This window comes from Colobus angolensis, unplaced genomic scaffold (assembly GCF_000951035.1).
Source record: "Colobus angolensis palliatus isolate OR3802 unplaced genomic scaffold, Cang.pa_1.0 Scaffold263, whole genome shotgun sequence".
Taxonomy (NCBI): Eukaryota; Metazoa; Chordata; class Mammalia; order Primates; family Cercopithecidae; genus Colobus; species Colobus angolensis.
Window position 1 is genome coordinate 763,561 of NW_012115855.1, and position 15,756 is coordinate 779,316.

The 15,756-nt window shown below is 43.5% G+C and overlaps 1 protein-coding gene across 1 annotated transcript in view; it reads left to right on the forward strand.

Moving 5' to 3' along the window:
• The first annotated feature begins 7,340 nt into the window (after window positions 1-7,340).
• Window positions 7,341-15,756, forward strand: part of PPIL4 (peptidylprolyl isomerase (cyclophilin)-like 4) — a 29,525-nt gene continuing 21,109 nt past the window's right edge. Inside the window, 4 exon segments of the mRNA XM_011947382.1 lie at window positions 7,341-7,496; window positions 11,840-11,907; window positions 11,995-12,059; window positions 12,417-12,534. Coding sequence (XP_011802772.1) covers window positions 7,427-7,496; window positions 11,840-11,907; window positions 11,995-12,059; window positions 12,417-12,534 — 321 coding nt within the window. The 5' untranslated portion in view covers window positions 7,341-7,426.

Below are 15,756 nucleotides of genomic sequence, written 5' to 3' on the forward strand. Positions count from 1 at the left end.
AGTAGAGACGGGGTTTCACCACATTAGCCAGGATGGTCTCGATCTCCTGACCTCGTGATCCGCCCGTCCCGGCCGCCCAAAGTGCTGGGATTACAGGCTTGAGCCACCGCGCCCGGCATTAATTTTTAATTTTTCAATCATCTCCCAACTCTGATAATTAAGGTATGGACATCTTAAACTCTAGATAGAATATCTTATTATTATTATTTAGTGTGTAATTCATACCATCTTTAAATTATGCTATACTTAATTATATCCCTAAATATAAAATATTCTGCCATCACAAGGAAAGTATCATTTCATTATATAGTTTGTGCTTGTCATTATCTTATTGTCTCTAATGCTACAAATATTTAAATATGTTGAAGTGGTTTGTATACTAGTTACATAGGTGAAAAGAAAGAGCTATATTATTTGCAATTCAACCAAATGTAAATAATAAATTAGATTAAATCTGGAGAAAAGATTAGTACATTTTTGTTGCTTTCCAAACATTAACATCAAGGAGAGGGTTCAAGATGCCTGAGTAAATGCAGCTAGTATGCACCTCCTCTATGGAGAGGGACAAATATAGCAAGTAGATATTCATACTTCAAAAGATTGTCTAAGAGAGAACACTGGGATTCAACAGAAAAGTGATAGGAAGCACTGAAAGCAGGGAAAGAGGCAGCTTGCTCAGCCAGAATTGGATGAGAAGTGGGAGAAGCTTCCAAACACAGGGAAAGGGTAAGAGAAAAACCCTCAGAGCTTCATACTTCTGCCATCGTCTTTTATAACGTAGCTGCAGAACGACTCAAGCCATGCAGGTCTCAAGTCTAACAGGAAGGTGCTTAGAGATTGTACAGAGACACAGCTTCAAAGAGCGAACTCATACAAAGTCCCAGAGGCATCCAAGGCCAGATTAGCTTCAGCTTGGTGCCATTTTCAGAGCCTAGCCTCTGGGGATTTGTATCTTGCCCTGGGGTCGGGCTGATGCTGACATTGCTGCCACCGGACTGAGAAGTGAGAGGGGAGGCCGGGCACTCCCATGCAGCCCTAGGACAAATCTCACCACTGCAGCTGCAGGCTGCTGTGGGCCAAGGCCTGGGCAAACTGCACTGCCTACAGCTGCCTGCCTGCACTACTCCAGCTGGGATGGGTCCCACCCTCCCTGAGGGCAGGCCCATAGCACAGCTGCCACTGCCCACACCTGAGCATTCTGCCTGTGGCCTGTGGACCACTCTGCCTCTACTTATCACAAAAAGCACCTAAATTCACTACCAGAGGGCCAGAGTACAAGTTGGCCAGCCCAGTACCATTCCTCCAGTACTCAAGCATGCTATCCAGGGACCTGAAAATCACCCATCCCAATCTATGACCATTGACACCTGAATGGCCACTCCTGCGGGGGTCTAAGGTTGGGCTGACCCATCCTGCTGATACCTTCACAGCTGGCAGTGCTACCAGTGCAACTCAACCTGTCACAGCCCTCGCCAATACAAGCACAGACTGTTTGGGCCCCAGTGGGTTGCTCCACCACTGCTACTGCCATCAGTCATTTCCCAGCAGCTACCCACGAGCCCAAAACCTACCCAAACACCTGGATTGTCACTAGCACTACCAGCATTTGAGCAAGCCACCTGGAGGCCCAAGAATTTGACCCACTTAACACTGGTGCCAGTACAAACAGCTCTGGGGCTGGCCTTGCTAGAAACCTAGACATCCAATACAAGAAACTCAGAGAACACCAGGAAATTCATCACAAAAAGATCACCACCTAGGCACATAGTTATTAGGTTATCTGAAGTCGAGAAGAAGGAAATAATCTTTTTTTTTTTTTTTGAGACAGAGTCTCGCTCTGTTGCCCAGGCTGGAGTGCAGTGGCACGATCTCAGCTCACTGCAAGCTCCGCCTCCTGGCGCCCACGCCATTCTCCTGCCTCAGCCTCCTGAGTATCTGGGACCACAGGCGCCCACCACCGTGCTCGGCTAATGTTTTGCATTTTTTTTTAGTAGAGACGGGGTTTCACCGTGTTAGCCAGGATGGTCTCGATCTCCTGACCTTGTGATCCGCCTGCCTCGGCCTCCCAAAGCGCTGGGATTACAGGCATGAGCCACCGTGCCCAGCCAGAAGGAAAGAATCTTAAGAGCTGTGAGGCAAAAGCATCAGGTAACCTATAAAGGAAGACTTATCAGGTTAACAACAGTTTCTCAGCAGAGACCCTATAAGCTATATGGGATTGGGGTCTTATCTTTAGCTTCCTTAAACAAAACAATTATCAGCCAAGAATTTTGTATCCAGCGAAACTAAGCTTCACAAACAAAGATACAGTCTATTTCAGACAAACAAATGCTGAGAGAATTTGCCACTACCAAACCAGCAGAAACTCTACAAGCTAGAAGGGACTGGTGGCTCTTCTGGTCCAAGAAGCCTCCAAACTAACCCTGGGGAATGATTTAACTGTTTAGACCCCACATCATGTGGCAGGACTACTGTACTCTAGAGAAAGGCTTTGGCTAACAGCTGACTCCTTAAATATCAGGCCCTGCTGTTAGAGGGTTCCCACATCCAATTAAAGACTTGTTCTAGCCTAAATCCAGCCACCTTCCTCCCTGAGGAAACTGGGGAACCTGAAGATAACTGTGAACCAGTCATAGTACAAATCTATGCAGCCAGGGAGGAACTCAGGGAAACTCCCCTAGAGAATCCAGACTGGACCCTCTTCACAGATGGAGCTCTTTTATAGAACAAGGGATCCGCAAGGCGGGATGCGCAGTAATCATTGACTACTTGCTCCAAGGAAGGAGGAGACCATAATCCCCCTGGGAACATAACTCCATTGGCTTAAATATCAGGCCCTGTTGTTAGAGGGTTCCCACATCCAATTAAAGACTTGTTCTAGCCTAAATCCAGCCACTATTTGATTCTATTGAATTTGATTCTATTGAAAGTGTGTCTCTTCCTCCAGGCACAAGCGCTCAATTAGCTGAGCTAATAGCTCTTACAAGAGCAATTGAATTAAGCAAAGGAAAGGTAGCTAATATTTACGCTGACTCCAAGTATGCTTTCCTAGTTCTCCATGCTCATGCAGCCATTTGGAAGGAAAGGAATTTTTTCTTTTTTTTTTTTTGAGATGGACTTTTGCTTTTGTTGCTCATGCTGGAGGCAGTGGCATGATCTCAGCTCACTATAACCTCTGCCTCCCAGGTTCAAGCGATTCTCCTGCTTCAGCTTCCCAAGTAGCTGGGATTACAGGCACCTATCACCATGCCCGGATAATTTTTGTATTTTTAGTAGAGACAGAGTTTCACTATGTTGGCCAGGCTGGTCTCGAACTCCTGAACTCGTGATCCTGCCGCCTCAGACTCCCAAAGTGCTGGGATTATAGGCGTGAGCCATGATGCAGGGCCTGGAAAGGCATTTTCTTACCACTAATGGATCTCCTATAAAATATCACCAGGAAATTAATACATTACTATCCTCAGTTTTCCTTCCATGAGAAATTGCAGTAATACATTGAAGGGAACATCAAAAGGGAACAAATGAGGTAGCTGAAGGAAATAGATTAGCTGATCAGACAGCTAAGTCAGTGCCAAGAAAGCCTCAAGACATCAACACTTCAAACCCCTCTAGTCTGGGAAGGCTCCGTAAGAGGAATTAAACCTCAGTACTCCCCTACAGAAGTAGAATGGGCCACTTCTCGAGGGTCTACATTTCTGCCCTCAGGATGGTGACAGTGGCAGAATGGCAAGCTCCACTTGCCAGCCTCCAGCCAATGGAAAGTCCTTGAAGTCCTTCACCAAGCTTTTCACCTGGGAAAGGATAAGACATATCAATGTGCCAGAGATTGTTTTCAGGAGATAGCTTGCTAAAAACAGTTAAGGAGGTTATTAATGCTTGTGAAGTCTGTCTTAAAAATAATCCTGAACAGGCGACTCCTTCCTCCTCAACCCCAGAGAATAGGAGGCTATCCAGGGGAAGACTGCCAAATAGACTTCACCCACATGCCGAAGACAAAGAGCATCCAATACCTGCTGGTATGGGCAAACACCTTCACTCACTGGGTAGAGGCACTCCCATGCCGTACAGAAAAAGCCTCTGAGGTAATAAAAGTGTTAATGAAATAACTCCCCGCTTTGGTCTACCTAGGTATCTTCGAAGTGACAATGGACCCTCGTTTAAGGCAGCTGTCACACAAGGGGTCTCAAAAGCACTTGGCATAGAATATTGTCTCCCCTGTGTTTGGAGACTCCATCCTCAGGAAAGGTAGAGAAAACTAATGACATGATCAAGAGACACCTCAGAAAATTATCCCAAGAAGCTCACCTTCCTTGGATCACTCTTCTTCCTATGGCATTACTACGAATAAAAAATACCCCTTCAAAAATAGGTCTTAGCCCTTTTGAGATGCTGTATGGACGACCTTTCTTTACCAATGATTTTCTATTAGATCAAGAAACCTCTGAGCTATTCAAGCGTGTAACTTCTCTGTCTCACTTGCAACAGGTATTAGCACAATTAGCAAAGGCCCAACCCCAGGAAACTGGGCCATCTCTATTTAACCCAGGAGATTTGGTACTGGTGAAGGCTCTCCCTTCTCTCTCTTCCACCCTAAGCCCAAGCTGGGAAGGGCTTTACACCGTTCTTTCAACTCCCTTGGCAATAAAAGTTACAGGAATCGACTTTTGGATACATCACACTCGAGTCAAAGCTGGAAAGCTGAGGGAGCAACCCGTGACAGCCCAGAGGAACGACCTGAATATCAATGCGAAGAAGTAGGAGACCGTAAGCTGAAAATCACAAAAGGTAAGTAATGGAGTAAGAACTACTCACCTTAGTCTCGCCTCTACCTCACCAAATACTTTTTGCTGTTTCTACCTCTCTTTTTAAGCCAAATATTACTATATACTATAGCACCCTCATGGTGTAATATCGAACAGAGAACCTCAATTACTGTAGCATTTTGCCTAATTACTATCCTCACAGCAGGAATAATGGTTATTAACCGACAGTAAACATGAGCATTTTACTATCACTGGGTCTGTTAGGACTTTTTAGGGGACTTACTAATACGTCACACCCTTTAGCTCCTACAATATCTGCCATGGTCCATTTCTGCAACAAGACTAATTGTTGGGTCTGTCCTAAGCGGTTTTCTCAGTTCAACAGCACTGAGGAACCTTACAATGACCTGGAACTCATAGTCTTAGGATTCCATTTGTTGGCTTTACTTTTAACTCTTAAAGACATATCAGGCATAAATGGAACATGGTATGAGAGCACTTTCTTTCTTTTTTTTTTTTTTTTTTCTTGAGACAGAGTCTTGCTCTGTCACTCAGGCTGGAGTGCAGTGGCGCAATCCTGGCTCACTGCAACTTCCACCTTCTGTGTTCAAGCAATTCTGCCTCAGCCTCCCCAGCAGCTGGGATTACAAGCATGCACTACCACACCCAGCTAATTTTTTATTTTTATTTTTTATTAGAGAGGGGGTTTCACCATATTGGCCCGGCTGGTCTCAAACTCCTGACCTCAGGTGATCGGCCCACCTCAGCCTCCCAAAGTGCTGGGATTACAGGCATGAGCCACCACACCCAGCCATGAATATTGTGGTGGCAGGCGTGGTGACACGCACCTGTAGTCCCAGCTACTTGGGAGGCTGAGGCAGGAGAATCACTTGAACCCAGGAGTCGGAGGTTGTAGTGAGCTGAGATCGCACCACTGCACTCCAGCCTGGATGACAGAGCGAGACTCCCTCTCAAAAAAAAAAAAAAACCCCAAAACCGAAAAACAACATTCATTCATTCAACAAACATTTGCGCATTATGTACCACGCTGTCATAAGCATTAGGGATAGTGCTTTCAACAAAACAGACAAGATGGAATATCCTGGAACACACATTCTAGTAACAATAAACAAACATAAACAAATTCGTAAATAGTATGCTAGATTGTAAAAAGTACTCTGGAGAAAAAGCTACATGGAGAAAAAGAAAAGTGTATGTGGTGTTAATTTTAATTATGGCAGCCATGGAAGGCCTCACTGACGGTGACAGAAGCCAAAGCGCTTGAAGGAGGTGAAGGGGAGCCATGCAAATAACTGGAGGAAGAGGTCCCTCAACCAAGGCAAGTGAAAAGGCCCTGGGGCAGGAGTATGTCAGCAGTGTTCAGGGAAGAGCAAACTGTCTAGTATGGCTTCAGATGAATAAGAAGATGGCCTAGGAAGATGGGGTAGGAGAGGATTTTGTAAGCCATTATAAAAGCTTTGGCTTTTCGGCCAGGCGCGGTGGCTCACGCCTGTAATCTCAGCACTTCAGGAGGCCGAGGCGGGCGGATCACGAGGTCAAGAGATCGAGATCATCCTGGCTAACACGGTAAAACCCTGTCTCTACTAAAAATAAAAAAATTAGCCGGGCGTGGTGGCAGGCGCCTGTAGTACAGCTACTGGGGAGGCTGTATTGGCCCACTGCACTCCAGCCTGGGCGACAGAGCGAGACTCCGTCTCAAAAAAAAAAAAAAAAAAAAAAAAAGCTTTGACTTTTGGTCAGATGTGAAGTTATTGGAGATTATGTGTAAAATGTCGTCAGAGAGAGTGACAGCCTTGCCCAGAAGAGAGTGTGGGGAATAAACTTGCGTGCCAAAGTGTTAGTTTTGGCCAGGCGCAGTGGCTCACGCCAGTAATCCCAGCACTTCGGAAGGCGGGAAGAGTTCGCATTCTTGAGCTCAGGAGTTCGAGGCCAGCCTGAGCAACATAGTGAAACCACCTCCTCCCCCTACCGCCATCTCTACAAAATAAAAGAACAAAATTAGCCGGGCGTGGTGGCGCGCGCCTGTGGTCACTTGGGAGGCTGGAGACAGGAGAATCGCTGGAGCCCGAGACGTGGACGTTGTAGTGAAACGAGATCGCGCCACTGCACTCCAGCCTGGGCGACAGAACGAGACCCTCTCTCAAAACAGAAAACAAAACAAAATGTTAGTTCTTAGAATCTGAAACTCCTAGTAGAGGCCAAAAGTTGTTTTGCGAAAAGGAGACTGACGAGGAAACCCGGAGGAGTCCGCCCAAACATGTGGAGAGAAGACCCCGCCGCGGGCGCCCCCTGGTGGATAAAAGGGCCGCTCGGAGAGCCGCTCTGCTCTTGAGATGGACACAAACGGGGCACAAAACACTATACTGAGACCGTTCTGAGGGACAGGCTTCCGTAAAAAAAAGCCAAGGGCGTACCAGGGTTTTCAAAACCGCCGCGCTGGGGGCGTGGCCAACCAGTACTTTACGTCAGCTGAGCGGCCTGGCGCCCACACGCCGGCCGGAAGGACCTGCCCGGAAGTGGGGGCGGCGCCGGCGAGATGACGCAAGAAGGGTCGCGCAGAGGGTGACGTGTGGCGTAGAAGACGCGGACGGCCTGCGCCTGTCAGCTCCCCCGCGGTTTGTAGCAGAGGAGGAGCGGGCGCCATGGCGGTTCTGCTAGAGACCACTTTGGGCGACGTCGTCATCGACTTGTACACCGAGGAGCGGCCGCGTGGTGAGGCTTGAGCCCTACTCATCTGTCGCCGGGGCCCCCGAGCTTGTCCCCCTGCTTTCCTTTCTCTGCGCAGTCCAGGGCAGAGATTGACTGGAGCTCGAGCTTCTGGGCTGCTGGTGCCCACGACTGGGCTATTTTATTAACCGGCCTTGGCTAGAAAAGTTTTTGTGACGAGAATTGTTTGAGCCTTGGCAGCCCTTCTCCCCTGTCTTGTGCTGGCCAGTCCGGTGGAAGGTGCTTGCGGTCATTAATTACCTTTGGGGCGTGTGTGTGTGTGATTTGAGCTGCACATACAATACCCATAGCTTTTGTGCCTTTATTGTGTTTACTCGTGAGAGGAATACAGCAACTTTGCTTGGTGTGTAATCGGTTAAATCTTGATGAAGGCAGTTAGGGTGTGATTGATGCAGCGAGTGTGGGCATCATACCTGGGTGGAGGAGGAAGAGGTTGTCTGGAGTGTGGACTGAGCCTTCGAGGCACTGGGCTAAGTCCTGGGCTTGACTTCTTGCCCCTGAGGGTCTGATTTTCCATCGGGGGAAATAGACACAAGAACCCATTTTAGTTTTATATGTGTTATGGTAGAAGAATGTATAAGTTGCCATGGAGACCAGAGGAGGGCGTCTTCTTTGGTGGGGGTGGGAAGAAGCAAAGCTAGCAAAGACTCTATAGAACACTTGAACTAGACCTTTCAAAGATGAATGGGAATGAGGGTTTTCTTAGCTTGGACTTTCTTTGTTTGGAATTTTCTGGAAACGGCAAGTAGTTTGGTGTGGCTGGAAGGACTGGTATGAGTCGTGGAACGGTAGACTCGAGTGTGGTCGGATACGCTTAGGTCAGGTCGTGAATAGTCTTGTGTGCCCTACTGATGATCAGAGTCCTTGAAGACTTTAAAAGCAGTATTGAGGCATGGCATACTTGTTTTGAGAAGATAATAGGCAGTAGTGTGGAGAAAGTATCAGAATCAGGAAGAAACTTGTACTAGAAGAGATTAGTTACAAACAGGGTCCTATTCACATGGAATGCAGAACCTATCAAAGAAGGTGAAATAAGTTGCAATATTGTACAATAACTACCTCCTGCTGTGCTCCACTTTCCACCACATGCAGCTATTCCTCCCTCTTCTCCACCTGGCAAAAACACTGCAAACTCTCCGGTACCATTTTTACCATTCTTTTGCTGTTCCTTCTAACCAGTATTCCTCTCCACTCTTGTCCTTCTGGCAAACTTACTGCTTTTTATCTAAATCTCAGATCAAGCGTCATCTCTTCTTTGAAGCTCTCCCTCCTTTCTAAGCAGAGTTACCTGAGGTTTCCTCTGCTCTGTCTTAGGTCTTTTATAAACCACATGACACGTTTTATTTTAACATTTACCTATTATCCTGGAGTTGTTTACAAGTCGTGTCCTCTCTCAAGAATGTAAACTCCACTGAGAGCAGGAACTATACCATAATTATCATCTCTATGTCCTGAGTACCTAGTACAATGTCTGCTACTTTTAGGGCACACACTAGGGGTTCATTATAATGACTAATGGATATAAATGTGTTGTATTAGTTAGGACTCTTTGTGCAAGTGACAGAAACCCAACTCAAACTGGCTTAAACAAGGAAAATAATTGGTTGCCTCATAATACTGGGGTAAGCTTAGTTTTAAGGGTGGTTAAATCCAGTGTTTCAAATATTTAGGGAATTTTGTTTTCTATCCGTTGATTTTGCTTTTCTTTGAGTTCCTTTGACGCTCTGTCCATGTAGAACAGCACCTGGCAAAATGAATGGGCCTCTTTCCCCAGAGCTGTGAGGAAATAAAGGCGGGGGGTAGAGCTACCTCACCCAATTAACAAGCAGTGGTTCTGCAAAGATAAGCGCGTAACACCAAAACATAAGTCCACCCCCTGTACATATTTGTAAGCATATGACTGGAGATCTGCTTACGTGTGTACCTGCTATATTTATACTCACTTATCAATCTATGATCAACATATCCAGGCTTACCTACCTTCCTTCCATTCTTCCTTTTCTTTTTTAACTTCTTATTATAGAAAATTTAAAACACAGATGTAGAGAGAATCATGTAAATGAACTCTCATGTCCACATGACCAGTTTTGTTTAACAGCTGTGAACACATAGCAAATCTTTCTTCATTTATAATACCCCCACTTCCAGTGCATGTGTTTAATCTGTAATTACTTCAGTACGTATTTGTAAAATATAAGGTCTCTTTAAAAAAACAAAAAAATGGAACTATGAGCTTAAGTACCACATAAGTGACAGGTTAAAAAAAGAAAAAAAAATTTGACAGGGAAAAAGGAAAAATACTAAAAAAAGAGAAAAAGTTGTAAAAAAGGATAAAAAACAGAACCACAAATCTCATCACACTTTGAAAAAACTAGCAATAATTTTTTAGTATCATTTAAACTCATAAACTTTAAAAAAATTTAAATTAGGACCCAAAGTCCATATATTGGTTAAAATGTCGCATATATGTTTAATCTATTGGTTCTCCCCCTTTTTTTTTCTTGAAAAAAATACGAGAAAGAATCTGGGTGCTTTGTCTTGTAGAATTTCTCTTGTTTTGGGTTTGACTGATTATTTACTGGGTGCATTAACATATTCCTGTGTCCCCTCTGTTTCCTATAAATTGTTCTTTAGCTTCAGAGCCTTGGTTAGATTCAGAGCCTTGGTTTAATGTTTTTGGCAAGAATATTTCACATGAGATAGTGTGTTCTTTCAGCTGCATCATATTCAGGAGGCACTTGATACCTGGTTGACTCTTTCTGTGATGTTAAAATTGATCAGTGGGTTAAGGCCTTGTTGCCCTTATAAATTGTTCCCATCAGATTTTGATGAAAGACCTAAAGATTTTGGCAGTCATTGATGATCATTGCCTAAATCCATTATTTTTGTTTTCTAGTAAAAGGACCACTCCTATCTGTTAAACAGGAAGCCCAGAAATATATTCAAGAAAAACAACCGCAAGACTGATATTCAGCACTCTTGAACAGCTCAGCCCCATCTTATCACTCTAGTCTGTTAATCCTCTATTACTCTGTAATACCAGACTATTACAGAACTTTGGTCTTTTGGACCTCCCCTAAAACATTTAAATTTCCATTTCCAGGCCTTTTCATGGTCTTCCAAACCCTCACCCTTCACTCTCTGCTAGTCCAGTTCTTTTAATGCTTGCCTTAACCTTCCCTGAGGTTTTCTAATTTCCCTAGCCAGAAGCAATCTTTTGAACCTTTGTGGAATTTTTAAAACTACTTTTAACGATTTTACTATTTAAGTGGCACACATGTTATTAATTAGATATGCCCAGTATGTAACTACTTGTGTTCAGATGTAAGGACCCTAATTTAATGTAAGCTTTTTGAGGGCAGGAATTGCCTCATATATCTTACAAAAGTCTGCCTGGTTTCTAACTTAGTGCCTTAAGAACTTGTTAATGTGTCTTTCCATGACTAGACTGTGAACTTTTTGATAGCAGGGACCACAGTTTAACGGCATTTGTGGTGGCAGTGTCAGGCATCTAGAAGGTACTCAGTAAATGTTTATTGGATAAGCAGATTAATTTATATGAGAAAGATTGTTCATAAGTGTATGGATTTTTATAAAGGGCTGTTTATTATTAAAGAAATGACCTGGGGTGTTTGACTTTTTCCTAATTGATATAATCTGTATCCATTTTTATATATTCTGCTAGATCCTTTCCTATTACAATACGCTCTTTAAGTGTTCTTTTTTCTCGTAATAAAATCAATCCATCAGTAAATGATTGCTTATCACAGATAAGTGTCAGTTTTCTGTATTAGCCCAGATGCCCCAGAAGTCAGTCCTATAAAAGAAAGAAAAAGGTAATTTAAAATGTTTTTTTTTTTTTTTCCTAGACTTACTGCCCTTTTATTTCATTTTATTTTGAGACGGAGTCTTACTCTGTTGCCCAGGCCAGAGTGCAGTGGTGTGATCTTGGCTCACTGCAACCTCCAGCTCCTGGGTTCAAGTGATTCTCCTGCCTCAGCCTCCCTAGTAGCTGGGATTATAAGTGCCCACCACCATGCCTCGCTAATTTTTTGGGTATTTTTAGTTGAGACAGGGTTTCACCATATTGGCCAGGCTGGTCTTAGACTCCTGAACTCAAGTGATCCACCCACCTCGGCCTCCCAAAGTGCTGGGATTGCAAGTGTGAGCCACAGCGCCCGGCCTAGTGCCCTTTTTTATAACTTTGGACGTTTGACTTTTGTTTTCTTTTAATGGTAATTTAGAAATTACATTTTACTGTGGTTTTACTTATTTAAAAATGTATTTGAGGATTACTGTGATAAATTTGGTATTTACTTTTCTTTCAGCCTGCTTGAATTTCTTGAAATTGTGCAAAATAAAATACTACAATTATTGCCTTATTCACAATGTACAGGTGAGTTGGTAGATATTAGTCTTTTCCTTTGTTATTGGAACTATCTAACAAACTCTGTGAATTAACAAAGAATCCTACATATTACAGAGGGATTTTATCATACAAACTGGCGATCCTACAGGGACTGGCCGTGGAGGAGAGTCTATTTTTGGGTAAGTTGTTTTATTTATTTATTTATTTATTTATTTATTTATTTATTTATTTATTTATTTATTTATTTATTTATTTATTTATTTATTTATTTATTAATTACCTCTGGAAGGGCAGAACAAATTCTTTTGTTCTTAAATGAGGAAAAATATAATTACTTATACTTCAGTCTGCATTTTAAAATATGGTTTAAATTTAGATTTTTTCCCCCAAGTTCCCTAAATGTCTAGAAAAAAAGTAATATTTTGAATCCTGTTGGCATTTCTGTAAAGAAGTAATTGGTAACCCTGTGTGTTACTAGTACTTCTGTATTTCATTTTGAGAGTACTTATGTTTTATAACCTTGTATGTTTTTTCAGCCAACTGTATGGTGATCAAGCAAGCTTTTTTGAGGCAGAAAAAGTCCCAAGAATTAAGCACAAGAAGAAAGGCACAGTGTCCATGGTGAATAATGGCAGTGATCAACATGGATCTCAGGTTAGGAAATGAGTAAGAATATGAGGTTTGCTTAGAAGGGAAGGACTGGAAGGAGCCCACAGAGTTATTTTTTAAACTATCCAGTAAGACTTAGAGGGTTTCAGTCAGAAATATTTGTTAGGGGAAAAAATGCACTTTTTCTATATTAAAAAAAATTATTCTTTTAAATATAAAGCATTCCCATTGTGAAGAATTGAGAAAATGCAGAAAAGTACAAAGAAAAACATTACCTACACCTCCACCATCCATGATTATCACTGTTCACATTTGTGGCTTGTTTTTCAGTATTTCTTTTTATTTTATTTTATTTTATTTATTTATTTATTTAATGAGATGGAGTCTCACTCTGTCGCCCATGCTGGAGTGTGATGGCACGATCTCAGCTCACTGCAAACTCTGCCTCCCGGGTTCAAGCAATTCTCCTGCCTCGGCCTCCCGAGTAGCTGGGATTACATGCGCCTGCCACAACAGCTGGCTAATTTTTGTATTTAGTAGAGGCGGGGTTTCACCATATTAGCCACGATGATCTCAATCACTTAACCTCATAGTCCACTCGCCTTGGCCTCCCAAAGTGCTGGGATCACAGGCGTGAGCCACCGCACCCGGCTATTTTTCAGTATTTCTTACTTTTTAAAAATGTTATGTAGAGTACCTTCTATTCATTGCCTTGTTTAATTCTCCCAACAACCCTGTTAGAGTAGGTACTTTTATTTTCTACTATATACACATGAATTTGAGTTACGACTTGTCCAAGTATTTTATTTTATTTTATTTTATTTATTTTGAGACAGAGTCTCACTCTGTCAGCAAGGCTGGAGTACAGTGGTGCGATCTCGGCTCACTGCAAGCTCCGCCTCCCAGGTTTACACCATTCTCCTGCCTCAGCCTCTGGAGCAGCTGGGACTACAGGCGCCCGCCACCACGCCCGGCTAGTTTTTTGTATTTTTTAGTAGAGACGGGGTTTCACCAGGTTAGCCAGGATGGTCTCGATCTCCTGACCTCGTGATCTCCCCGTCTCGGCCTCCCAAAGTGCTGGGATTACAGGCTTGAGCCACCGCGCCTGCCTGACAGCTTCTTAAAATAAGACAACTGACTGGCACGGTGGCATACATCTGTAATCCCAGTACTTTGCAGGGGCAAGGCAGGCAGATCAGTTGAGCTCAGGATTTCGAAACCAGTCTAGGAAACATGGTGAAAACCTCATCTCCCCCCAAAAATACAAATATTAACTGGGCATAGTGGTATATGGCTGTAGTTCCTGCTTCTTGGGAAGCTGAGGTGGGAGGATCACTTGAGCCCGGGAGGTCAAGGGTGCAGTGAGCTGTGATTGCACCACTGCACTCCAGCTTGGGTGACAGTGAGACCTTGTCTTGCAAATAAATAAATAAGACACAGAAGTTTGCCATGTTGGTGGACTCTTCCTTTCATGAAACATTTCTGTGTATCATACAATGCTGTTTGATAGCATTTAGTAGAATTCTTTTAAGATTGAAGTCAATCCTCTCAAACCCTGCTACTACCGTATCAGCCAAGTTTATGTAATATCCTAAATCTTTTGTTGTCGTTTCAACAATGATCATAGCATCTTCACCAGGAGAAGATTCCATCTCAGTAAATCACTTGACTGGGTGCGGTGGCTCAGGCCTGTAATCCCAGCACTTTGGGAGGCTGAAGCCGGCGCATCACCTGAGGTCAGGAGTTTGAGACCAGCCTGACCAATATAGTGAAACTCCGTCTCTACTGAAAATACAAAAATTAGCTGGGTGTGGTGGCAGATGCCAGTAGTCCCAGCTACTTGGGAGGCTGAGACAGGAGAATTGCTTGAACCTGGGAGGCGTGGGTTGCAGTGAGCCGACATCGCACCACTGCACTCCAGCCTGAGCAATGCGGCAAGTCTGTCTCAAACAAAGAAAAAAAGGGAAGAAAACCACTCTGTTTGCTTATCCTTAAGAAGCAGCTCCATATCTGGTTGGGTTTGATCATGAGATTGCAGCATTCAGTCCCATCTTCAGGCTCTACTTCTAATTCTCATTCTCTTGCAATTTCTACCACATTTGCAGTTACTTCTTTCACTGAAGTCTTGAGCCACTCAAAGTCATCCATGAGGGTTGGAATCGACTTCTTCCCAACTTCTGTTAATATTGGTGTTTTGACCTCCTCCCACAAATCACGAATGCTCTTAATGACATCGAGAATGGTGAATCTTTTTCAGAAGGTTTTCAATCTACTTGCCCATATCCATCAGAGGAATCACCATCTATGGCAGCTATAGCCTTACAAAATGTGTTTTTTAATTTTAATTTTTATTTTTAGAGATGGGGCCTCACTACATTGCTCAAGTGATCCTTCTGCCTCAGCCTCCTGAGTAGCTGGGACTATAGGTACACGCCATATGCCAGGCTGTATTTCTTAAATAATAATACTTGAAAGTTGAAATTACTCTTTGATCCATGGCTCCTTAAGGACTGTTATGTTAGCAGGCATGAAAATAGAATTTTTATTTTTTGAGACAGTCTCACTCTGTCACCCAGGCTGGAGTATAGTGGTGCACTCTCACCTCACTGCAACCTCTGCCTCCCTGGTTCAAACAATTCTCTTGCCTCAGCCTCCTGAACAGCTGGGATTGTAGGCATGTACCACCATGCCTGGCTAATTTTTTGTATTTATAATAGAGATGGGTTTTCACCATGATGACCATGTGGGCCAGGCTGGTCTTGAGCTGCTGGCCTCAAGTGGTCTGCCTACGTCAGCCTCCTAAAGTGCTGGGTTTACAGGTGTGAGCCACTGTGCACAGCTGAAAACAATATTAGTTTCCTTTTGTACGTCGTATCCATCAGAGCTCCTGGGTGACCCAGAGTATTGTCAATGAGCAGTAACATTTTAAAAGGATTTCTTATTAAAAGTGCAGTAATATTAAAAAGGATCTTTGTTCTGAGCAGCAGGTCTCAACAGTGATCTTAAAATATTTGATAAAACCTGCTGTAAACAGATGTGCTGTCACCCAAGATTTGTTGTTTCATTTCTAGAGCACAGGCAGAATAGATTTAGCATCACTGTTAAGGGCTCCAGGATTTTTGATATAGTCAACGAGCATTGGTTTCAACTTAAAGTCACTAGCCCGTAACAGAAGAGTCAGCTTGTCCTTTGAAGCTTTGAAGCTAGGTGTTGACTTTTCCTTTGTAGCTATGAAAGTCCTAAGTGGCGTCATCTTCCAATATAAGG